Source organism: Hippocampus zosterae, chromosome 18, assembly GCF_025434085.1.
Source record: "Hippocampus zosterae strain Florida chromosome 18, ASM2543408v3, whole genome shotgun sequence".
Taxonomy (NCBI): domain Eukaryota; kingdom Metazoa; phylum Chordata; class Actinopteri; order Syngnathiformes; family Syngnathidae; genus Hippocampus; species Hippocampus zosterae.
In genome coordinates this window covers 11,872,249-11,895,824 of record NC_067468.1, presented here as the reverse complement: position 1 = coordinate 11,895,824, position 23,576 = coordinate 11,872,249, and the positions used below count along the sequence as shown (strand labels likewise).

Here is a 23,576-nt window from a genome sequence, read left to right as displayed (position 1 = left end):
ATTTTGAAGTTAGAATGATTGGAATTATTTGAGAAATGATGAATAAAAAAATAGAGCATTTTCTCATCCGTTCTTAAAAAAAATGAAATGATTAGAATGGGAATCCGTGCTCGAGTCTCATTAACCCTTAAGTGGACAATCAGGTTACAGGGTGCATGAAAGGGTTGAACTTTTAATTCTAATTAAGAAGAATGGTGTTAACCTATGTCTTAAGAAATTATTCCAGAAATGCGTGAGAGAACAAAAACACAATTATTTGGGTCTAGAAAATGTCATTTACTTGACAATCCTCATTAGGAAGCAGAGGGCGAAAAGGGACAGCTCACACATACATACATTATGTACATACATATTTCAACAACATACCTCATCATGTCCATAGATATAATAATTGCACTTAATAATTATAGAGACACTTTTTTTCCCCCCCAGCCCCTATACAAGTCAACATAAATAAATATAATACAAGCAGTGCAGACACACAAGCAAGTACCCGCCGTGATGTTTTCAATTGCGTGTCGGCGGCACGACATTCCAGAGTTGTGGAGAGGAAATCAAAAAAGCAGTACACCTGCACAGTCTCGTGAGATCCGATCCAAGAGTCATATCGAAATTTCAGAAACATCTCGACACTTGCGAAGGAAGAATTTCGGCTCTTGTATTGGATTGAAACTGTTAACCCAGTAAGTTCAGTGAATGCTTGTTTCTTAAAATGACCCCAAAACAAACAAGAAACCTCCCCACCCCCCAGGTCAAAACACAATCAAAGGGCACGTTCTGCTTAGCCTGACCTGCGGCGGACAACGTTAGAATCAACTAAAACGTGACAGAATATTTATCATCGTGAGTAATGCGCAACACAGAAAAAAAATATTCACATCTTTATCCCCTACTCCCACCGCCATACAGTGAGCGCAAGAATCATATTGGAGAAGCCTGAGTGTTCATGATTCTCGACGAGCGGGTCAGCAGATTCTAGTACAGTACCTCTGTGTTTATTGTAATTATTATTATGATGGTGGCGGAAAATGCTCACTGTTAGCGCTCTACATCAGTGTGAAGAGTAATTAGCATCTCGGCTCACGATTGCCGTTTTCCTAGCAAAGTCCTTTCACACACGGGACTGAAAACTGATGGCGGACTCTCAAAATTTGGAATTCAACCCCAAATTTCAGGGTGGGGGGCGGGGGGAGTCAAACAATGGATTAAGGATTCAAAAACACATGCAATGCTTCGGGTTCCTGAGGGCTGTGATTAAAAAAAAAAAAAAATCGCCTCTGGTGGTACGCCAAAGAATCCCTGCCCAAGTGCAGTTCATTTGTATTTAGCGTGTCCGTTCAGTACATTAGCACGGTTTGTTTTTCAGCATTTAGGTAGGATTTTTTTTCATTGATTTTTTTTGTTTTTGTTTTTAATGTACAATACATTTTATTTTAATCAATCAGAAGTTTTTTTGCCCTATATTTAAGTGCAGTGTTAATATTCAGACAGTGCATAAGGTTCCAGTGATTTACAACAGTACTACATGTACTTTTTTTTTTTAGGTGGGGTGCAACAGTCATTTCTCGTCTCATTTTTGCTGAACCTTTAGGTCTGCTCACTACTGTATTTTAATTTTAGTCATTGTGGCAGTCGTTGGAGAGCTCGGAATTTTTCACGGTGGTCCTTGGTGTAAAACGTTTGAAAATCACTGTTCGACTTATACGGGCTGGTACAACTGCTAACCACTAGCTGATCTATAATTCTTCAAGGGGGGCATAGTGTGCATTTTTTTGCTGCTTCTCCTGCGCCCCCTCCACCGTGGTACCGGTGCTTTCGTAACTGTAACGACTGGGGGCGGAGCTACAGTATGAGGGATGCGGCCAGACGAGTGGCTACTCCTTGCAGAGCCTCGAGTGTGGGAGGGTAAAAGCACAAATTGAATTTTCACTCGCGGAGGCAGAACTTCATGGCCAAGATGCCCTAGCGACACTTGTCAAGTAACGGAGCGAATCTGTGCAGACGCCGCATGACCATATTTTCTTACGCCTGTATTAGAGCAACGTGCTAAAATTCAAATTCCGTGTTTTGGTGAGAATTCCTGAATATTTTGGTCAAAGATTTAGTGCGTTTTTCTGTCCAAACGGGGGCAGACTGGATTTCAAAGCGAGTTGCCTCGCGTCTCATCTGTAGACTGGAAGCTGGATGTGGGCGTGATGATGAGGCTGCTGCTGTTGCTGCTCCAGCATCTGTTGCGTCCCGGCGGCCTCGTACCCGTGGCCCAGCATGCGCTCTTTGATGCAGGGCGGCTGGATTTCACTGATGAGGCACTCCAGAGACTGCAGACTTCTGCTGAGTGCTGCGGCGTGGCATAGACTGGCGCCCGGCGGCCCGCGGCAGGCATTTTGCTCTGTGCCGTAGACCTGAGGAAAAAAAGAAATTGCAGTAAATTCCCTGAAAAGTTTTCCGTGATATTTTTAATGGGGAAATTGAGAATTTTGGAATTGAAAACATTCAATGGGAATTGAATACGTTTTTTTGTCATAAGAAGACATCCATGTAAAATGGAGATCTCTCCTTCCCCACATTCAAGGGCATTACAGGACCTTAAACACTTTGTTCCACTTGAATCAAGTGGTGGTCTATCTGAAGCTCCCCCCTCCCCAAAAAATAGACCAAGCGATGGCTCATAACTCTGAAATCAATTTGTTTTTATTGCGAATATGCTAAAATTGGGACAGGAGAAGTTAACCAATCTCTTTTTTCGTCAATGGATGCTACAGCTTCTTGTTGACTTTGAAACTTAGCTTGTAGCCGACGTGTGCACATTTTGAGCATGACGTCTCTGATCCACTGGTTAAAGGACACTTTGATTCTCTCCTCTTTCATCTCAAACCGCTTCAAACAACAAAGCGTGTGACGGAAAAGTGGTTAGGACTGCACGACTGTCTGTGTTTTATGTTATGTGTTGTGTTTATTATTTTACCTTATGTTAACTGTTTTGTAAAGCGCTTTGTTACAGCTGCCGCTGTTGTGAAAGCGCTATATAAATCAGCATGTATTGTATTGTATTGTATTGTAAAATGTATTTTTGAAACCACAGTGAACCCCCGTCATATTTGCGGTTTGGGATTCAAAAATTTGCCAATTCACAGTTGTTGGTGGTGGGGGAGGAAACAATTGGAAGTGAGTCGAACACTTCAATTAGACACATGTAGTTCTTTGCCGCGCTATGTTGACAATTACAAACCCATTTGGGGGGGGGGGGTGTCAACTATTCAGATTTTCGCAACAGGGCTCCTTCCCGAAACCACTTAAATAGTGGGAGTTCATTTATTAAGAGGCGACTTTCGAATGAGCAAATTCCTGGTTTATTTTTATTTGTATACAACTGTTAAATCCCATGGAATATTTCCAATTTTGTGAATTGCACCTCTACCTGAGGATGAACTGGAAGAGGGGGAGGATGGAAATGTGTCTGGTGGTGTTGGCGGAGTTGGGAATGCGGGGGCGCCATGGTACCCGGCACCTGAGAAGCGTAGCAGTCGCCATTGGGCGTGGCGGTGAGGCCGTCCCAGAGCGGCGTGAAGAAGTGTCTGACGGACAAGTGACCCTGCATGGGTGGATGCACCCCGTAAGAGGAGGACGCCAAAGTTAGGCAGCTTTCGGGAGATTGTCCCACGCCGCAGTCGGCCGCCGCGAGGTTGTACATCCTCGCCGCTCCCTGTCGGTAGACCTGATGGCTGCGCTGCCACACGGCGTAGTCTGCTTGGGCCACGTGGGCGGCGCTCTGCGTGGGGACCACTGCCCCGCCGAACGCCATGCTACTTTGCGTCGGGGGCACGCCCGCGCCCAAGTCCGGGCGCGCCACCGCCGCCACCGCCCGCAGAGAGGGGCTGGCCCTCGCCTCGCCCCCTGGCCGGGGGACTCTGTTCAGCTGCCTCATCAGGCTCTGAACCTCCGCCAGCTCAGAGTGAGGGAGCAGGCCGTGATCTCCGGAGGGCAGCTCGGCACGAGAACAAAGCGTTTCCACAGGAACGTCGGGCTTACACGAGTTTACGTGATAGGCCTTGTGCCCGTGCCGGTTGCTATATCCACCATTCACTGGATTTTTATACGGCGTCAGACAAGCCTGATTGTGCGTCTGTTTGGTCCTTTTCCCCTCAGAGTTCTTCACCACACCCTTAACCGCCGCCGCCTTGCCGATGGCTAACAAGCCCCGGTAGCCTCCGGAGTAGGGCTGCGAGTAGGGGCTGTAGCTATGGCCCGTGGTGTCCAAGCCGTTCACCGTCTTGTTCAGCTGTTTGTGTTGCGGTACCCGGATGTCCGAGGGAAAGATCTTGATGCACAGTGGATTGTTGGCGGTCTTCTTGGCGAAGGCGTCCAGCTCGGCGGGAGACGGGTAGCGGGAAGCCGCCGAGGGTGGCTCGCCTGGTAAAGAAGGGAGACGGAAACGGGACATTAATCCGGTTTTTCCTCAGCGAGTAATAAGAAGAGCGGACGTTGTATCGGTCTGTCGTGGTGAAGAAGGAGCTGAGCCAAAGGGCGAAGCTCTCAATTTACCGGTCGATCTACGTCCCAACCCTCACCTATGGTCACGAGCTATGGGTCGTGACCGAAAGAACGAGATCCCGGATACAAGCGGCTGAAATGAGTTTTCTCCGCAGGGTGTCCGGGCTCTCCCTTAGAGATAAGGTGAGAAGCTCAGTCATCCGGGAGGGGCTCAGAGTCGAGCCGTTTCTCCTCCACATCGAGAGGAGCCAGATGAGGTGGCTTGGGCATCTGATTCGGATGCCTCCTGAGCGCCTCCCCGGTGAGGTGTTCCGGTCATGTCCCACCGGGAGGAGACCCCGAGGAAGACCCAGGACACGCTGGAGAGACTATGTCACCCAGCTTGCCTGGGAACGACTCGGGATCCCCCGGGGAGAGCTGGAAGAAGTAGCTAGGGAGAGGGAAGTCTGGCCTTCCCTGCTAAAGCTGTTGCCCCCGCGACCCGGCCCCGGATAAGCGGTAGATGATGGATGGATGGATGGTAATAAGAAAAGCGATACACGTCACTGAAAGATGGGAGTTTGCCGTTTTCAAACCGCTAGCAAGATTTGAACATTAGCCTCACTTGACTCACTTATATCCAACTCTTTTATGCTTTCATCGATCACCTCTGACTCAAATTGGCTGGCGATTGTTCCAGGGGTTGGCCTACCTCTCGCGTCTGTTGGGATGCGCCGCAGCTCTTTTGAAAATGGTCGCGGTGCTCAAACCGTGACGAAAAATGGTTGCGGATGGATCGGCAAGACCGAGCCGTGATTGAATCGCAAGCGGAGAAGTCGACGGCGGGTTACAAACGGCGGCTGGATTTAAATGTCATTAGCCGGGTAATTTCAAGGCTGCTTAACGCTAAGCGACGGTGTAAAGGTTGGGGGGGAAAAAAGGCGGCCCCGTTTCAAACCAACGAGGCCCGGGCCGTCCGTTGCAGCCAGCTCGGAGTGTGTCGCTTTCATTAAAGTGGACGCGAGTCAGCTGGGATCATCTAAAGAGAAGACTGTGATCTGCAGTGAGAGTAAAAAAAAGTACACTTCATTTAATTCTCAATAACAAAACCAATTCCAGCTTTTGCGGGGGCGAGCGAGCTTGCTCCCGTCTCAAATTGATTCGGGAGTTTATTTCGTTTAAGGCCCGCGGTGAGCGCCCCCCCCCCCTCCCTACCTCCTCCTACCACCCACCACGCCTGTGAAAATGATTCAATCGACACGATCCTTCCCATGAAAGAAAGAAATTGGGTGTTTAAAATGGAGGGAAGAAGGCGAGGAGGAATGTTCAATCCAGGAGGGAATTGAACAGAAACACCACAAAGCAAAACAATGCTTGCTTAGTATGAGGAGCGCTACCACCGAAAACGATAACATCCGCCACGTCGGGACTGGAGAGACCTTAATACTCATGGTGTGTAACATGATCCATTTCTGAGCCGTTTTTTTTAACAAGCTTTCCCATCGGGAAAAAATAAAAAAATAGAAATCACAGGGTCACTGTTGCCATTACGAAACATGTACTGCAGGTTGTCGGATTACGACGAGGTTGCGTTTTTTGTGCGCCTTTCTAATTAGTTTGTCAGAACGTGCCTCACTCCCCCCCCCCCCCCAAAAAAACCAAAAAAGTTGCATCTCAGATTTTTAAAAAAAATGCTAAATTTGTTGACCATCTCAGGATTAGGATTCATTTAATTCCTGCGTTTTTTGTGCGCCTTTCTAATTAGTTTGTCAGAATGTGCCTCACTCCCCCCCCCCAAAAAAACCCCAAAAAAGTTGCATCTCAGATTTTTTAAAAAAATGCTAAATTTGTTGACCATCTCAGGATTAGGATTCATTTAATTCCTGCGTTTTTTGTGCGCCTTTCTAATTAGTTTGTCAGAACGTGCCTCACTCCCCCCCCAAAAAAACCCCCAAAAAAGTTGCATCTCAGATTTTTTTAAAAAATGCAAAATTTGTTGACCATCTCAGGATTAGGATTCATTTAATTCCTGCGTTTTTTGTGCGCCTTTCTAATTAGTTTGTCAGAACGTGCCTCACCCCCCCCCAAAAAAAACCCCAAAAAGTTGCATCTCAGATTTAAAAAAAAATGCTAAATTTGTTGACCATCTCATGATTAGGATTCATTTAATTCCTCCTTTATTGATAATACGTTAGGGTTGGTCGTGTGCTAATCCTCAACTAGATCCAAAAAAAAAACAAACGTGTAGCCTTTGACAAATAATTGAATATTTATGAACATAAAGGATAAAACTGTTCACGTGAGATGATTGGGGGGGGGGGGGGACGCGCAACGATGCATTTCGAGCGTAATTGTAGAAAAGTGCTGTAATTTTCCGTCCCAAATAATGCGAGCCAATTACGAGCCGCGGCTAATTTAGCGAAGAGAAAAAAAAAGACGTCGTTGGCGGTGAAAATGTCGCCGAGTGTGTGGAGCATGCATTGCCTCGGCAGGGTGTCTGGTTTTGTTAGGCCAGAGATTAGAGCCCTGTCAGAGCCGCCCAGACACAACACAGCTGCACTTCCCACTGTGGCTGCATGGCTGCGCTACTATGGAAACCTCATTAGTTAATAGGCACGAACACCCCCACCCCAAAACCCATCGCCTCCTCGTCCGAGCCACCCCATGCTGCACGCACAGATTAATCAACCAGTCAAATCACGGTTTAGTGAAAGGTTTTGGTGATTAGATATCCAATATGTAATTCGTTTTTTTCCGTTTTAGGTGTCACTTTTAGTCCACTTCGACGGGGAGTGACAAACGAGCTTGAAGCAAGTGAGCTCTTTCGAAAACCGTCGTCATGTGAGAGTCTTCTTTGCATTTCCTCAAAGTGATGTTACACGGTATGATCGTCCCCCTTTTTTGACAGCGCGACAGTGTGAACAGACAAAAAGGTCAGGGATACTTTTTAAAAAGTATGCTTTCATAAATACATATAAATCACACACACACACATATATAATGACTGCTCCTCATCAACAAAAACAAGCAGCGAGCGCCAAGGTTCCCCCGAGCAACCAACAAGTGTTGTCAGGTATAGAAATGGCACGCAAAGATAATTAACAGCCCGACCTTGATCACCCAGAAACCTGCCGACCGCACGCTGCGTCACAGGCGGGGGGAGAACGACCGTGTGGAAAAACAAGCATAGCAGACGACATCATGCGGTGCTGACAAATTCGGTATTATTTGACCTCCTCATGCTTGCCCCTCTCCGCAATGATTGAAGTAGATGCCGTTTACAAGACTTTGCTGACACTCGATGCGCTCCCCAGATAGCAGTAGTTCTCATTCGGGGGGCTTGCTCATTCCTCAAAATAGAGTCATAAATTGAGGCATTGTGATGCCCTCTCACGTGGGCAAGGTGAGCCACGATTTGCGCTTTCAGTTGGACGGAACAAACAGTCAAACGTGCAAATAACGAAACGAGAATGCTCACGAGAAGCCGCGAAAGGCCAATTCACGCACAGACGTTCACACTCAGACTAACTGGCCAACCCCATTGTAGCTCCTGCTGTGCCACTAGGCCACGCCCTGTAAAGGCAAACACTGAAGACGATACGTACAGTAATTACGCGATATAATCTGATGCAAGTGTGATTAAAAAAAAAAAAAAAAAATTCTCCCTCACTTCGCTGTCTTTCCCTATGTGACATTCGTGCACTCGCGGCCGACAATGAGGCGCTCTAAAGCAGCCAGTCGTACGGACCGCGGAAGGGAATGATTTTCGGGTTAACTTGCGAGCTAATAGCATGTTGCCGCGATGTTGGATAATCATTGATGTGAACGAAGATGCTCAAGTTAGTGGGGTGGGGGTGACCCATGTCGAGACCAAGGTGCATGAGTGGTGCCCCATTTTAGCCACCCCCTCCCCCCCAAAAAAAATCTTCTTAGACTTTACACAACGTTTCTGCAATTATCCTTAAACATCCATCCATCCATCCATCTTCTACCGCTTATCCGGGACCGGGTCGCGGGGGCAACAGCTTTAGCAGGGAAGCCCAGACGTCCCTCTCCCTAGCTACTTCTTCCAGCTCTCCCCGGGGGATCCCGAGACGTTCCCAGGCCAGCTGGGTGACATAGTCTCTCCAGCGTGTCCTGGGTCTTCCTCGGGGTCTCCTCCCGGTGGGACATGCCCGGAACACCTCACCAGGGAGGCGCTCAGGAGGCATCCGAATCAGATGCCCAAGCCACCTCATCTGGCTCCTCTCGATGTGGAGGAGAAGCGGCTCGACTCTGAATGAATGAATGAATGAATCCTTAAACATGTGTCAGGTAATTTCGAAACAAATGTTTGAATTCACTTTGCGGGTGCTTGAACGATTCCTCGGGGTTTGGTGTTTTGGCCCCTTCAATGATTGCGGTGGCACGCTGATTGCCAAGTGCAACACTTTCGCAGGCGAGTCATAATCCCCATTTCATCCCTCCGTGCAATCATCAACTTTCAAGCACCGCCGTGCATTGTGTGCACGTTTCGAAGTTATGCAAACACGGGTGGCGAAACATTTGGCTGGGGGCTGTTGCGCTGGTATGTAAATGGCCTTTCATAAGCTTTATTCCTCCCCCGAAGAAACCCTCGCCATGCTTTCTGCCTCTTAAAAACAGGCTAATCTTTTTCCCGTGGTCACACTTGAAGCCTTACACCAACCCACCCCTGCGCGCCCGCCACCCCTCCAGATTAGAGTGGATAGCTCATTGTTTGGGAGCGGTTAAGAGTTAATCACTGATTTATGGGCAAAGCAAGCCCCTTGCACGACCTCCAGCTGTTACCCGCAGGGGACGCTTAACGCAGAGGGCCCGCCGGAGCCGCCGATTCTCACGCGAGATAACGCCGCCGTTCATGCATTATTCTGCGATAATAATTTCCCCAGCACGAGCGCGCGCCCCTTTTTTGATTTCACGGCGAATCCTTTTCTCCCGAGCACTTTGCTGTGATATCACGAGTGCCGAGCAGAATGCCACTCGACGCGTACTTTAATTACAGCTCGGCGCACTTAGCAAATCGTGATATTTAACGTAACGGCCCGAGACCGAGCGCATGGGCCTTTGGAACGTATTAAAAAGCAAACCTGGAACGGTCGCCATGACAACCTCCCCGATGCACACACTTGGCCCAGGAAGTCCAGTCATTAAAACCTAGTAATTAATTGTCATTCCCTGCAGTCGTCTGTTATTTGCTGCACAACACTCGGCACCTCAACCTGTCAATGCTGAGCTCGGCAAGCGGCGAACAACGGGCCATCGCACCCCCTTATGTCCGTTGGGGGTGCGCCAGATGGAAGACTCCGTGTGAGTGTACAGCATTCCCCCGCTTGGTCGCGGTTCCTCTTGTGTGCCCCGTGTGTGGGTTGTGGGTTGCAAATATTTTTATGGATTTTCACAAAGGCTTTATGAAGTATTTTTATATCGGATTACTGTATTCTCAGAAGAATCACTTTTTTTTTTATTGGTGCCAAAATAGACTCAAACTGTATGTTAGAGTGAAATATCTAAAGTAGAGCATGAGTAGGTTCCTTGATGTTCAGATGCATGAATATTTATCTGGCTTCTTCACGTCTCCCCTGTGGTCGACGCAACCTCGCCGCCGCTGTAGACGACAGGGGGAAATGGGAAATGGGAAAAAAAAGCAGACGCGGGGGCATGTTGACACCGGAGCACACGCTCTTGGATGTCCCTCACACTAACTCTCTATTTATGACACGTCTTTCATAAACAGGCTGGAATAAAAATATACAGTGAATCTCTGCTCCCGGGGTTAGGGACCATGTCCTGAGAGGAAAAGCAAAAGTATATATGAATGCCACACAGGCCCCATTAAGAAAAAATAAAAAATAAAAATGGCTACCGGTATATAGTGGTGATACAAGTTTTTTTTTCCCATGTCCACACCCGTAATTAATTCATATCGCCAATAATTTTTACAAATGGATGGGAATGCCATGAATCCACCCCCCCCCCCCCCAAAAAAAATACGTGGGAAGAGGACCTTAAAAAAATTCACAGATTAAATTGCAATTGCAATTTTGAGCGGAAGAAAATCATTTGATGATTTAAAAAAAAAAAATCTTTCAACCGATTCAGGGTGTCCCCCGCCTACTGCCCGGAGACGGCTGGGATGGGCTCCAGCACCCCCCGCGACCCTAGTGAGGATCAAGCGGTACGGAAGATGATGAATGAAATGATTTCAGCAATATTTTTCAATTTTTTTTTCCATGTACTTTTGTATCTGTTAACAGGACTGAGTGACATGACAAATAAAAAGTGTACCGTTGACGTTTGTGGACAAATTCAAATAGTTGATTTCTTACCATTTTTTTCCCTGAAAACACAACAAATAATCTTTAAATTAAGTAAGTTTAAGTTGTTCATTTTCCCAAAATATTGGTATCCTAATTGTCCTGCAATTCTGGAATGATCAGGGTTCATTTTTGTTGGCTAATAATTTTATATTCCGTGGAAAAATTTATAAGTGGTTTACTGTACCATGCTCCCAATCACTGCATTTTTATCTCCTTTACATCGCGTCGAATTCATGCAGTATGACCTCGGGGCGCGCGCACACGCTCCTCAGCGCCCGTGTCACTACCCATTTGTTTCCGTGGCGCTTGGCCCAGCACGGGCAAAGTTTCCCTCGTCTAAACCAGGCCCGGGCAAGGCCATCAGCACAGGGAGAGAGTGAGGGACAAGGGCAGGCGAGAGAGGGATTGGGGGTGGGGGGGGGGGCATTTTCAGGCCTGGCTTTCAAGTCGAGATAAGAGAGCGGGTCGTTCATTCATTGCCGATCGCATAATTCCTTACAGTGGTTTCACAGAAATGGGACTCTTGGGCTTGCGAGCTTTCATGTCCGCTCCCTTTCCATTTATTGACAGCTAAAAATGGAAATGGCTTTGAAAAGCGCAGCTCAAGGATGTCCCCATTTAACTGGATCCAACAAGGACTCATTTAGCGAGCAGGCCACACAGAGTGAGCCCCCGCTGCCATGCTCCCACTTGAAATGTCAGCCTGGCCGCCGCAGGGGGGCTGCGCACACCCCCGGGGTGGGTGTCCCCGCAGGTAAACAGGATGAGAGCGCTGATCACCCCCCCACCCTCCTAAAAAAAAACATTCAGCCCGGAGGCCAACGGGGCCCTTCTGTTCCAGCATTTAGTAGACAAGCTCTCCACTGATTCCCAATTAATATTTCATAACAGGAAAGGCACAGACTTCACCGAGGGAGAGGGAGAAATGGGAGCATAGAAGGATGGAGAAAGTCTCTTTCCTCCAATTGAACCCGTTACATCAGAGCTTTTATGGCTCTTTTAATAGGTTCCGTGACCTCAGCGAGCATGAAACAAAAACCCAACGAGGGCTAATTACCTCAAATGTAGCGCAAACACTGAGCGCTGGATTCAAACAATGGAGCAGTGATTGGCGGAAAGACACAGGACAGTAGAGCCTCACAACCAGAGGGCGGCAAAAGGAGTCACACTCCGTGCAGTGACTTGCACTGACTTACACGACCCCAAATTTAGGAGTTTTTCCAACCTGCTGCTTCGCCGAAAGTTGGCTTTGTATTTAAGTTGCGAGCAAGCTAAAAAAATAGCGTTAAAACCACGGCCCGCTGAAAAATAGATTCTGCTTAGTTTAAGATTAAGATTAAGATTAAGAAAACCTTTATTAGTCTCGCAATGGAGAAATTCCAGATTCCAGATTCACAGCAGCAAAGTTAAATGTCACACAGCAACAGTAAAAGTTTAGCAACTTTCTTAAACCTACGCATCGCTAGCTACATGTTCAGTTGAAACCGCTAGAATATATCTCACGGGTTCGTAGCGGGGCTAGCTCATGAGCGAACGGGCTCCTCCTTTCGGTCGGCAGACGGGCGGCACCGTCATCCACGGTGTCACCTCTTCGTTATTTAAATAACGCCACCGGGCTGTTGTGCAAACTGGTTTACAAGGAAGATGTATTTTCGGGGCATAGCAAGCTAGCTAGCTAGCTGGTTGAAATCGAAACTACATAATAATTACAGCAGATAACCATGGATGTGAACAAAGGTGTTCACATTCTTGTGGGGGCGGGGGGTGAAGGAGTGATTGGTGGCATGACTGGGTGCTCTTTTAGCCACAAAACAAATTATTTTACTTTAAAGTAAAAGTTAAAAAAAAAGTTCAGACATGACATTTTTGTTTATTTTGGATCACTCAAGTTGTTAAGTTTCAGGATAAAAGAATGACATTTAGGGTGTTTTTAATTGCTGGTTTCCAAGGAAGATGCATTTTCGGGGCATAGCAAGCTAGCTAGCTGGTTGAAATAGAAACTACATCATAATTACAGCAGATAACCATGGATGTGAACAAAGGTGTTCACATTCCTGTATGGGGGGGGGAAGTGATTGGCGGCATCACTAGGTGCTCTTTTAGCCACAAAACAAATTCTTTTACTTTAAAAATTTTAAAAAGAAGTTCAGACATGACATTTTTGTTTATTTTGGATCACTCAAAGTTGTTAAGTTTCAGGATAAAAGAATGACATTTAGGGTGTTTTTAATTGCTGTCAATGTCACGGCCGGTCAAGTTTGACCTGAACAGTAAATACGTTTTGGAAGACGCGAAAAGAGACGAACCCCGTTCAACTCGGACTCACCTTTGCTAGTGTGTGGCTGCGACGGCGGGGGCGCAGGTAGCAGCAATGGTGGCGTCAGGACATCCAGGCTTGTCGGCACGCAGGTCAAATGCTGCGAAGACAGGTTCTGCCGTCTTTGAATGCAAGCCAGCATGGTGGCGCTTAATGGCTGCACACAGCCTGGGTGCACCTGCTGGGGGGGTGGGGGTGGGGGTCGAAAAACAATCCAGATCTTAATACAGGATATCTTGCGAGAACGTTTTTATGAGACAGTGGGGATGTTGTTTACGGGGGAGTTGGAAACGGTCCTGAGAACATAATTTGGTGGTGTGTAAAACTTGGAGGTTGCTTTATGTTGTCAGACAGACTCGAGGGAATAATTTTAACATTTCCCTCATAGGGGGGAATTGAAAAGCAGCATGTCAGTTGTCAGCGGAGCAGGGCAAGTGAGCCTGTAGCCGAAGCTGTTCCTCTTCCTGGAGAGGCCGCTGTGCTTTGTTGGATGTGATGGACAGAAGCTTGCTCAGCGTCGGCGTGTCTGCCACAAATGTCAGGCCGCTTCCTCCTCAACTCTTCCAACCAGCTCCCATGTGTTGGTCTGCACTTTCAAAATATATCTTGGCGACATCATGTTGTATAGATTATTTTTCAGATGACCAAGTTCTGACTTTGTGGTCTCTGGACCGCAGTTTGAGAACCTCAGTGTAGTTGTTGCCCTCCCCCCAAAGCCGACAAAACTCACTTACAAGTCGTCACCTTCCACGTCTAAAGGGACCAAAGACTCCATGTTGAAATGTCAAAAGAAGCCCTCCATTAGGGAGTGCCAGGAAAGGGGAAGGGAACAAGCCGGAGAACGTCTATCTCCTGGGAATCCCCTTTTACTTGGCAGACAATGAGATGTGAACGTTTCATTATGACCATAATTTGAGGATGGGACAGATTGGGGGAGAGAATACAACAGGGCGGCCATTATCATTGAATCAAGAACATACTTGGCGTGCCAATCAGTACAAACAATGACATTTTGCCATCTCAATTGAAATGGATTCATGAATAAGCAAGTTTGGAACATCGCAGCTAATGTTTTTGCATGCAGAAAGTGCTGTGCACGGCGACAACGCTTCACGCTAAATCGGGGGGAAACAAAATCAGAATTGGATTATTTTACAGAATTGTTGAACCCTAGCTCTGATGCAGACATTTTGCGGGCTTGGCGTGTAACACACATTTGCTTGGTTGCTCCGACATCCTCCCTAATAGGGTCAATGGGCGTCCTTCCTGTTACAATAACATTACGGTCAGGGCTTCCAAGTGGGTCCTCTTCAATCAGCGGATAATGTGCGCTGGATACATGATGCCAGAGGTTGGAGAGCAGATGTCTGGCGTCTTCACGCTTCCCTGCAAAAGCCCCCCCAAACCCCCTCCCTCAACCCTCGCCGACGCCACAATTTGTGAGGTCTCCCTAGTTGAGCATATTGTACCTTTTCCTGAAGTTCACTTTTGAACTTTATTTTATGTGTGACATATTTTAATCCATCATTTCAGTAGTTTTATTTAGGGGGCGCTATAGCACTGTCACAAATTTGTGTAGCCCCAGTTAAGCCACTGCAGCTTTTTACTTGATATTGTAAAATATACAGTAGGTATACATTATTTTTCTAAGCTCCCCTAATTTATTGGTCATGCCCCCCACCCACCCTCCTTTAACCCCGCTTCAAAAAAAAAATCCTGAAGCCGCGGGTAGGAAAAAAAAATCATCATCATACAAAAATAGTCCAATACAGTATTACAAAAAAAAAAGTTGTATTTGTTTTAGAAAAACGACAATCCTCCACCACATACGTGAGGTCTCTTGAGTTCAGCGTAAGGCTTTCTTTCTTCTGTCATGCATCAGGAGGAAAAGCCCCAGAAAGTTTAAGGTGCACGGGCGACTAATCTTTATCTGTCTCCAGTGACATCCGTTGAGGGGATAAGCGGCACAATGAGGCCCGGAGAAGGCTCACCGGGGGCGATAAAGACCGTGTGCTTTGCCGTCCATCTGCTGTACCCTACGGTGTTTCCGATAAGGACGCTTTGGCAGTCATTTGGATTTTTTTTTCCCCCCTATCTTTTCCCCGCACAGATTATGAGATGGCACTTTGTGGGACGATAGCAAGGTCAGGAGGCAAGCAGTCAGGGGCCGCTTTTAAAAGCGGCTGTATTAAGCTTTAAATGTTAACTAAATTTTCGTGACAAAAAAAATATAAAGGGCAGTTATATTTGTGTCGTCAAACTGGCAGTAAAAAAAAAAGCCGCTGACAATCTCATTGCGTTTTGCTGAGATAACCAAAATAGCACTCGAGCACGGACCGTCGCCAAGGTTGGCGCGTTCCGCAATCCGCAGCGTGTGCCCTGGCAATAATGAGGCAGTGGATGGCAACGAACGTCCTTTATTGTGAAACCGCACACAATGGACCTTCTTAACAGCCATGTCGCTTCGTGTGCAAACAGAAAATCTTGTCATTAAATGCAGTGTATGATACAAGTCAAATTGTCAATTGTATGCCACTATACCAACTAGTAAAGTGTCAGCCTCTTTCAGAAAAAAAAAAAAAAAACGAACTCTTGCTCAAGGCTCATCGTTATTATTACCGATAAAATGTAGCACCGTCGTAGCATAGCATGAGGCGTCATCAGTCAATGTTGGGGGTTTGGGGTGGGCCTTGGGGGGTCAAAGGAGCTCTGTTAAATTATGCAGGAAGCAGTGCACCTGTCTGACCCCACTGGCTCACCTGTGGCCCCCGGTGACCCTGCAGGAGTCACGCTGAATATGGCAGCTAATTACTAATCCGGGATGTGTGCCTCGCTCACTCCGGAAGCTCGGTAAATGATTTGATGGGAAGGGTGAAAAATGGGAGGTGAGATAAGGCTTTTCACTCACTGGCTGGATTAGCATAAGATTGCCATGCTAATTTCTATTACCCCAACCCACCCCCAAAAAACAAAACAAATCAAGAAATGGACACAAAAAATAGGTCAATTTAGATTAACATAGTGGATGAATAACATTATTCTTATTGTGCGAATGAACGATGCATTCTTTACTATCATGTAATATTTTATCAAGTGTAAAAAGAAGTTGTTAATAGTAAAAAGGATCCAACGTGCAGTCCATAAAGCCATTTTCTCGTCCTCCTCAGTCACTTACTGGTCACTAGTGCGCTAACATTCACACCTGGGCAATTTAGAGTCTATAATTAACCTGAACTGAATTTTAGTGAGAGAAGCAAGGTTGACCCATGACTGGTCTCCAGCCAATCGCAGCATTTATACACAAAGTTTACAAATAACCCTTCACCTTTACAATACATTCACACCGATGGACAATACTGAGTTTTTAGTGAACCGAAAGTAACTTTTGGTGAAAAAAATAGGGTACACACACCCTGGACTGGTCACCAGCCAATTGTAATTGACCCCCACCCCCAAAAAAAGGTTGATAATTACCTTGATTAAACTAGGGCCCCAACCAATCAATCGGCTAATGGATAGCTAGCCTTTTAAAATGGACAAGTGTTAAGCGACCATAAAACAAGTTATTGTATTCATTGTATACAGTATGGCGGCCCGGTAGTCCAGTGGTTAGCACGTCGGCTTCACAGTGCACAGGTACCGGGTTCGATTCCAGCTCCGGCCTCCCTGTGTGGAGTTTGCATGTTCTCCCCGGGCCTGCGTGGGTTTTCTCCGGGTGCTCCGGTTTCCTCCCACATTCCAAAAACATGCATGGCAGGCTGATTGAACACTCTAAATTGTCCCTAGATGTGAGTGTGAGTGCTGGCAACCGATTCAGGGTGTCCCCCGCCTACTGCCCGGAGACAGCTGGGATAGGCTCCAGCACCCCCCGCGACCCTAGTGAGGATCAAGCGGCTCGGAAGATGAATGAATGAATGTATACAGTATTTTAAAATGAATAAAAATTCTGCCAAATATCAGCATCACCCAAAGAAAATTTTGGATCGGTCAGGCCCTAGTTGAAACCATCTACACACCCTACTTTGATCCCAGAACACTTTAATAGCATTTCAAATTTAGATTCTCATATAAGGCAGACACAAAACGGCTCATTTGGTTGTAAGTAAATGACTAACAATGAGTGACGGCGGCGCAATCGATGAATAACAAGCTTCTTATTGTGTAATGAATTCCTTATTATGTCTGGAAACGCTGCAGGATGCTGTCTTAATAATGGGAGGCAGCAGACAAGTAGTTTGACACACACTGACTGAAATAGATGGCAGTGCAGCTGCCGGATTCACCCCCCCACCCCTCCCGCCCCCTTATACCCTTCATACATTTTTAATAGAATCTATTACTTCTGGATTAGCCGATAAGAGCCGGCCTGCTTAAATTCTATAATAGCTTGCATAATTGCTATCAGCGCGCCCGAGAAGATTTTTCCCTTTTCTTTTTCTGCAGAAGATATTTTTTTTAAGTCACATTAAGGTTTGCGTGAGGATAATTAAACAACCTGCTCTCAACCCCAAGGTTCATCAAATCCCATCCAACATATGTAAAAGAAACGCCTCGGCCAACAGGAGGACAGATGTCCGGGGCATTCGGTGGCATGAAAATCATGCTGAGCCCGAGCTGGAAAAACATTGTGATTATTTTTCTCCGAGCTGCCGCTAAAAGCCAAAGTGAAGACACAATAAGATGATGTGTCTTACATGAAGCGCCACAATTGACTTTTTTTTGTGTTTTTTTGGCAACTGGTCCACATTGCGGCTCCACTGCCAAACTATGCAAATGAATCGCGAGAATCATTGTAGCGTAGAGTGCCAATGTTCAACTGTAAAGTGAAATGCGACAATAAATCCACGATCTATTTGCCACCCAAAAATGATCTTGTTGCATTTTGTGCGCTTTCGGAAATGGTTGTAAGATGCCACCAAAACTCTGTGTCTATACAGGAAAGTAGCACGCTAGTGATAGTGAAACTGATGCATCTCGAGCGAGAGACAAGCTCTATATGTCGGGGATGGGCTAAGTTTAGCGTGGGTTGGTAGTTGAATACCAAGCGTCTTTACTACAAAGTGCTAAATGTGAGCAAGTATCATTTTAGAATTTTAAAAGGGGTACTATTAGAGCCAAGATGTCAACTAGTGCATACTTTTGTTTAGCTAGTAGCAAGTATAGCAGTACCTTAAGATAGAAGTGACCCGAGTTTTTATTTTTTAATGCACTAATGTAATGTTTCCATAAATGCAGCCCATGCCTCAGTTCCTATTTCTGACTGCCATTATATAAAAGTTGCCGTAACTTTTCTTTCAGCCAGATACAGACAAGATTTGTCTGGCATTAAGAAAGGAAAAAATAGTCGAATCAAGTCAAGAGTTTGCATTCTTGGACCACAACATTTAATTTTTGTGGGGATGGGCTTGTGATAAATGGACACCGTGTGCACATGTAATTAGCCCCCCCACCCCCAACCCTCAAAATTTGAGCCATTAACTTTTTTTTTCCTGGGCAATCACACCAAGCCCAAGGTAAAAGCAGTACACAGCAAGGGGTCCTATCTTATCCTCATCCCGGTGCGCTCGCTACCGAAGGACGACGGCTACGCGGTCCAATCTTTGTAAAAAAGCCTTGACTTCAAAACACTAACAGATGGTAAAAAACTTCGACAGATAAGATCTCAACATTTGATCAAGCCGTTGAGACATATTCTTTTTTTTTTTTTTTTTTTTGGTATTTATTCTCATTCAAAGCACGTTTGTTTGATCTGCGATGTACCAATTGCACTGGCAAAGGGAGCGGCATTCTAAAACGGGACACGTGCTTGACGTGCTCCAAAAGTACGGCCCTGCCTCCCTGTGTCACGTCATTAAAGAAGCCAATAATTCTCTTAAAAACTTGGAAATCTACCTGCTTTGCATCTGGTTTATTTTTCTGTTTCGTTAAGGTTAGGGTCTGTTATTCATCATGCCGTGCGAGTGTGCGTACGGGCATGTTGAACTGGTAGAAGATTGGCTGCTTGACTAGTCGATCTTAGGCCAAAAAAGTTTGGGCACTTCTGGTGTACATGTATTTGCGCCACCGTTTGTGTTTAAATATACATCTCCTTAAAACCACGATAAGCGATGCTAACCGTTAGCGTGTCAATGGTGTTTTAGAAAAGCAGTGATGCAAATCTTAGAATGGGGTGTCATTTGTTATTGGGGGGTGCGGGGGGGGGGGCACGTATTTTTGTGAAAGAAAATTAAATTGTTTTTTTTCTAAGGCCATAACTCCCAGTCATGGCAACAATAATAATAAATGTGTCTTAGTCTGTCCTCAGGCCGCTTTCAGTTCACTGCTTCGCTGTGAAAGGTCAACGATTCCCTCAAATCATTCAAATCCAAGCAGCCCGTGCATGTAATGCTCCCTGTAGGCGATAACCTTATGATAACCTCATAGAACGTTCCAGAGAGGCTGGGGGGGGAATTGGGTCACTGACCCGCCCTGCGAACCAAGCGGTGGGGGGGGGGGGGGGGGGGGTTCCTTTAGCAAGTGGCGAATAGTGATGCCTTCACTTGTAATTTGACAGCCTGCATTATTAATTTGAAGTAATGGCTAACCGGCACGCAAGCCAAAACAAAGATAAGCCCAACGCAAAATAAGCCTGGCAGTACTGCACCCGCCGCCCTCCCCCCCCCTCCTCTCCCGGTGACCCGCGGAGGCCTCTCCTGCTCCTTAACCTCCCACCCTTAACCCCTCTTTCTCTGCCCCTGGAAAGAAAAGACTAATTAGACACATTTCAAAAGATGGCAGCCGCCCTCTAATTACACATGGCAGCTAAAAGGTGATCACACAGGGGCGTTCAGCGCTAAACCAGCCTTGCCAGGCTGTGAAGGGCGATCAAGAGGGAAGGCGCCACCCCCTTCAAGTCCCCTACACTCCCCCGTAGGACATAGACGCTCCATATTTCACCAATTCAATGGGCAATACACATTTCAAGCTTGCCCTGCGTCCCCAAAAAGATCATTATTATATCATCTTCTCTAACTCAAAAATGAAATCCATCTCACCCTATCTGACTACCTCTTTCCACTTGACACACTTTTGCATCTCAAATGTTGCTCATATCTCAAGACAAAAAAAATGGTCACGTGACAGCTCGTGTCTCAAACCTCTTAAATCAAAGCATTGTATCTCAAGGCATCACTTTACATTTGGGCTGAATGATTTTGAAACAGAATCTGATTGCGTTCCCCCCCCCCCCCCCTCCACTTGAATATTGTGATTAAATGTGATCATTTTTTCAAGGTTCTCTTCCTGTGTATTTTCCCTAAAATGCCTACATTTGGTGACTTTTATGGCTTTTTGAGGCCTCCCAAGAAAGGCGATTCCAAGAGCACAGCCTAAGTAGACAAGTGTCCAGCCAAGAGAAACTCTTGAGTGCTTCTGTAAACATGTAATCCCACTAAACTGCAGTTTTCCTCTTCTCTGTGAAACACCCTACCTCTGCTGGCAATAAACATGATAGGATTTCACACCTGGCCAGTAATCATCTTAAAAAAGAGAGACGTTTTTTCTTGAGCGCCTCCAGGCCAACCTTTCCACCCTGTGCAGCAAGCGAGGTGCGAGCACGCCACCTCCGGCTTGCACACAATGGACGCGGAAAGGCGCTTTGAGAGAAGGGGGGTGGGGGAGGATCGGGTGGGGCGGGCACCCCCGTGCTGAATAGGGCCATGATAAAAACACTTCAAAGTGCTTCCCGGATCCGCGGAGATGCTGCTGACACATGAGGCGCCTTTCAATGGGGGCACAAAAGCAGCGTCCATTGCACACACATGCACAGTATAAACTGGAAGTGCTGACAGGCAAGACCAGGGGAGGGTAAACTTTCAAGCTACAGGGCCACGTTTTGATTACTAAACAGATGGGCCATGTCACCATAGACAAAGTTAAGAGAAAAACAAAAAAGTAAAATATTTGAAATATGTAACATTGTACATTTTAACAATAAATTAATGATTCCTTCTCTTTGTTTTAATTATAATGAACGACTTACTTTATGATTAAATACAAATGTTATAATTATATAATTACAATTGAATCAATTTCATTTTTATTTGCAAATCTATGGTTTAGTTTACAAATGCTATTACGACTATACTATTATAGAATGAGATTTTTTCTAATCACTTAAAAAATATAAAAGATGAACCTTTTCGTTTTCATAAATCAAACTACTTATGGAACTATAATAACAATGAATAAACTAATAATAATAATACATATGTATTATGTATACATATTTTCTCTCAAATATTTTATTATTAATAATAAAAGGGATGAAAACATTTTCATCAACCAATTTTAGTGTAAATGAATCCACCAAATCTGCATCTTAAACGCTTAGCGGGCCAGATTTAAAGAACAGAGCAGACCGCCTGTGGCTCCCCGGACCATACTTTGCCCACCACCTGAGACCCATTTAGATGCAAAACCTCGCTTATGACTTTACAATGCAGTATGTGCATCTTTTAATTTACGGTCATTAATTAATAAATAAGCATTGAACACGACTGTTTTTTTTATCTGTAATACACGTCGTATTGGAGCGTGAGTGCACGTGTAATATGTCGTCCATAAAAGGTTTTCTTACAGAGTTTTCTCCTCATGCGGCTTGTTTATCTTCTCCGCGGCTGGCTGGTTGGAAGTGCCAGTGTTTTCCTTCCCGCAGATTCCGCGATGCCATTGAACTCCTTGACGAAGCCACCGCGACGATTTTAATCCTTTCTTTCGCCGACCCCTTGGCCCCGGTTTGTTCGTCCCAGACAGCCCCGTAGCTCCGCGGAGGAAGAGCCGGTGTTGTAGTGCTGGCTTCCCCGCTTTGAGAGACGTCGCTGAGGGGAAATGATGAGTCCAGTCCGGCGCTCTGGCCAAACCGGCTCCGTCCCCCGGAGCCAATCAATCAACGCTGCCTCCGCGGATATTCCCACGGTTGGGCCAATCAGAGGACGGAAAGGGAGGGTCAGTGTGATGACGCCATTCCCGTCAAGCGAAGCACGTTGCTGTTTCGCCGAAACGCTTAAAGGACTCGGACGTCGAAATCAGGGGTGGGGGAAATATGTAAAAGTTTGTGATTTCAGGCGGTGTCACTTGAATTGATTAATCGCATATTTTGAATTTCCATAGTTTGTAATTTAGGTGAGAAAGTTTTGTTTATTTAGCTACATGTGCTCTGCCTTTCACTGTCCAGGGAGACTTCAGTTTTCTTGTAATTGTAAGAAAGACAAGCATGAAAAGAAATGACTTTATGGATAAAAAATATTACTGGCAAGTCTTGTTAAAGTGTTAAAAAACTTACTGAAAAGCATAACGCTCTTTGTTGCACTTAAAAAAAACTCGGGGAAGAAGACATGTTATTGACTACCTTAAATTTTTGTCATGGCCCGAGGTTGCTTAGCAACCAAAGGACCTTCCTTCCAGGCCAGTCACCATCCCCGGCCTTGAAATTGCCCCATACATAACATTCTTGTTTGCCTTCTTGTTGAGGGATAAATGAGAAAATCAATACCCCTCTTGTACTTGCCTTATTTAGGACACAGCCAGCAGTGCCGGCAGACAGCGCTTGCAGTCGTCATACAGGTGTATTTTCTTGGATATATTTGTTACCACATAAAAGTGAACACAGTTGAAGTCATTATTAACTACATTAAGAGGTAGACGCAATGTACACATCATCACAGCCATTCAATGTAAGTGTATTTAAAACAACGTTCACTTAGCTTCATGGTAACAAGCAATGGGAAAAGATTATTTACATCCTAACGTTTAGCATCATTAGTCAGGAGACTCAACAGAAACTGTGGACCAACTCTGTACTGTAGACCGGCAATAGTGGTTATCAGCAAACATATTTTTGAGGCCGAGTTAAAAAAAAAAAACACCTGAGTGCATCAGGTGTTATAAATGCTGAATGATTTCAGCATGTGAGAATGTCTTCAAGACAGGAGAGCAGGATGGACAAGTTTTAATTTAACAAAGGCAGAAGGCGTTGGCGACCACAAGTTTATGGTTATGAATAGATAAAGATCAAAGGCGGATGAGTGACTGACCTCCAGGCATTCTGTGACAAACTTCAAAGCCAAATGAGGATACGATTCATCCATTTTAAAAGTGCTGAGTCAAAAATAACCCAAATCGGGTGAAATGGCGAACCCAGCACAGGGTCCAAAGGTTGGGTTATTCATTCAACCCAACTTAGAGCACACATAACCTAATTTGCCCAAAATTTATAGCGGCCCAGCATTTTTTGGGGGGGGGTTCACCCTGGAAGACGGTGCATGCAGGGCGCACTGACAAAAAAAATATTCACACATCCACACCTATGAGCAATTTTGAGCCTTCAATAAACCTAACACACATTATTTGGAATGTGGTCAAAAATGCCACACAGGAAGTCCTGATTTAACCCCTGAACCTTAAACTGTGAG

The 23,576-nt window shown here is 45.8% G+C and overlaps 1 protein-coding gene and 2 long non-coding RNA genes across 4 annotated transcripts; 1 reads left to right on the top strand and 2 right to left on the bottom strand.

The window, feature by feature from the left end:
* Positions 1 to 427: 427 nt before the first annotated feature.
* Positions 428 to 23,021, bottom strand: LOC127591435 (protein FAM222A). Of its 2 annotated transcripts, none has more exons than XM_052051613.1 (4): positions 21,743 to 23,021; positions 13,135 to 13,306; positions 3,419 to 4,410; positions 428 to 2,402 (listed from the first exon to the last, which is right to left on the bottom strand). In XM_052051613.1, the coding sequence occupies exons 2-4, from the start codon at positions 13,265 to 13,267 to the stop codon at positions 2,163 to 2,165; spliced, it is 1,365 nt and encodes a 454-aa protein (XP_051907573.1). In that variant the 5' UTR covers positions 13,268 to 13,306; positions 21,743 to 23,021; the 3' UTR covers positions 428 to 2,162. The 2 variants fall into 2 exon arrangements, with proteins under 2 accessions (XP_051907573.1, XP_051907574.1); XM_052051614.1 differs by having other exon boundaries at positions 13,135 to 13,303.
* On the top strand, positions 4,366 to 6,115 carry LOC127591550 (uncharacterized). Its single transcript, XR_007959900.1, has 2 exons — positions 4,366 to 4,494; positions 5,044 to 6,115. It is a non-coding gene; the product is annotated as an uncharacterized LOC127591550 (long non-coding RNA).
* Positions 8,772 to 13,134, bottom strand: LOC127591547 (uncharacterized). The gene is made up of 3 exons (XR_007959896.1): positions 12,988 to 13,134; positions 12,234 to 12,691; positions 8,772 to 12,123 (listed from the first exon to the last, which is right to left on the bottom strand). It is a non-coding gene; the product is annotated as an uncharacterized LOC127591547 (long non-coding RNA).
* Positions 23,022 to 23,576: the final 555 nt, after the last annotated feature.

Excerpts from the sequence above, each read along its gene's own strand:
- LOC127591435 (XM_052051613.1), bottom strand. The coding sequence starts at position 13,267 with ATGCTGGCTTGCATTCAAAGACGGCAGAACCTGTCTTCGCAGCATTTG. Across the intron at positions 4,411-13,134 it reads GCAGCCACACACTAGCAAAG|GCGAGCCACCCTCGGCGGCT; the intron begins GTGAGTCCGAGT and ends CTTCTTTACCAG. Across the intron at positions 2,403-3,418 it reads CTCTTCCAGTTCATCCTCAG|GTCTACGGCACAGAGCAAAA; the intron begins GTAGAGGTGCAA and ends TTTTTTCCTCAG.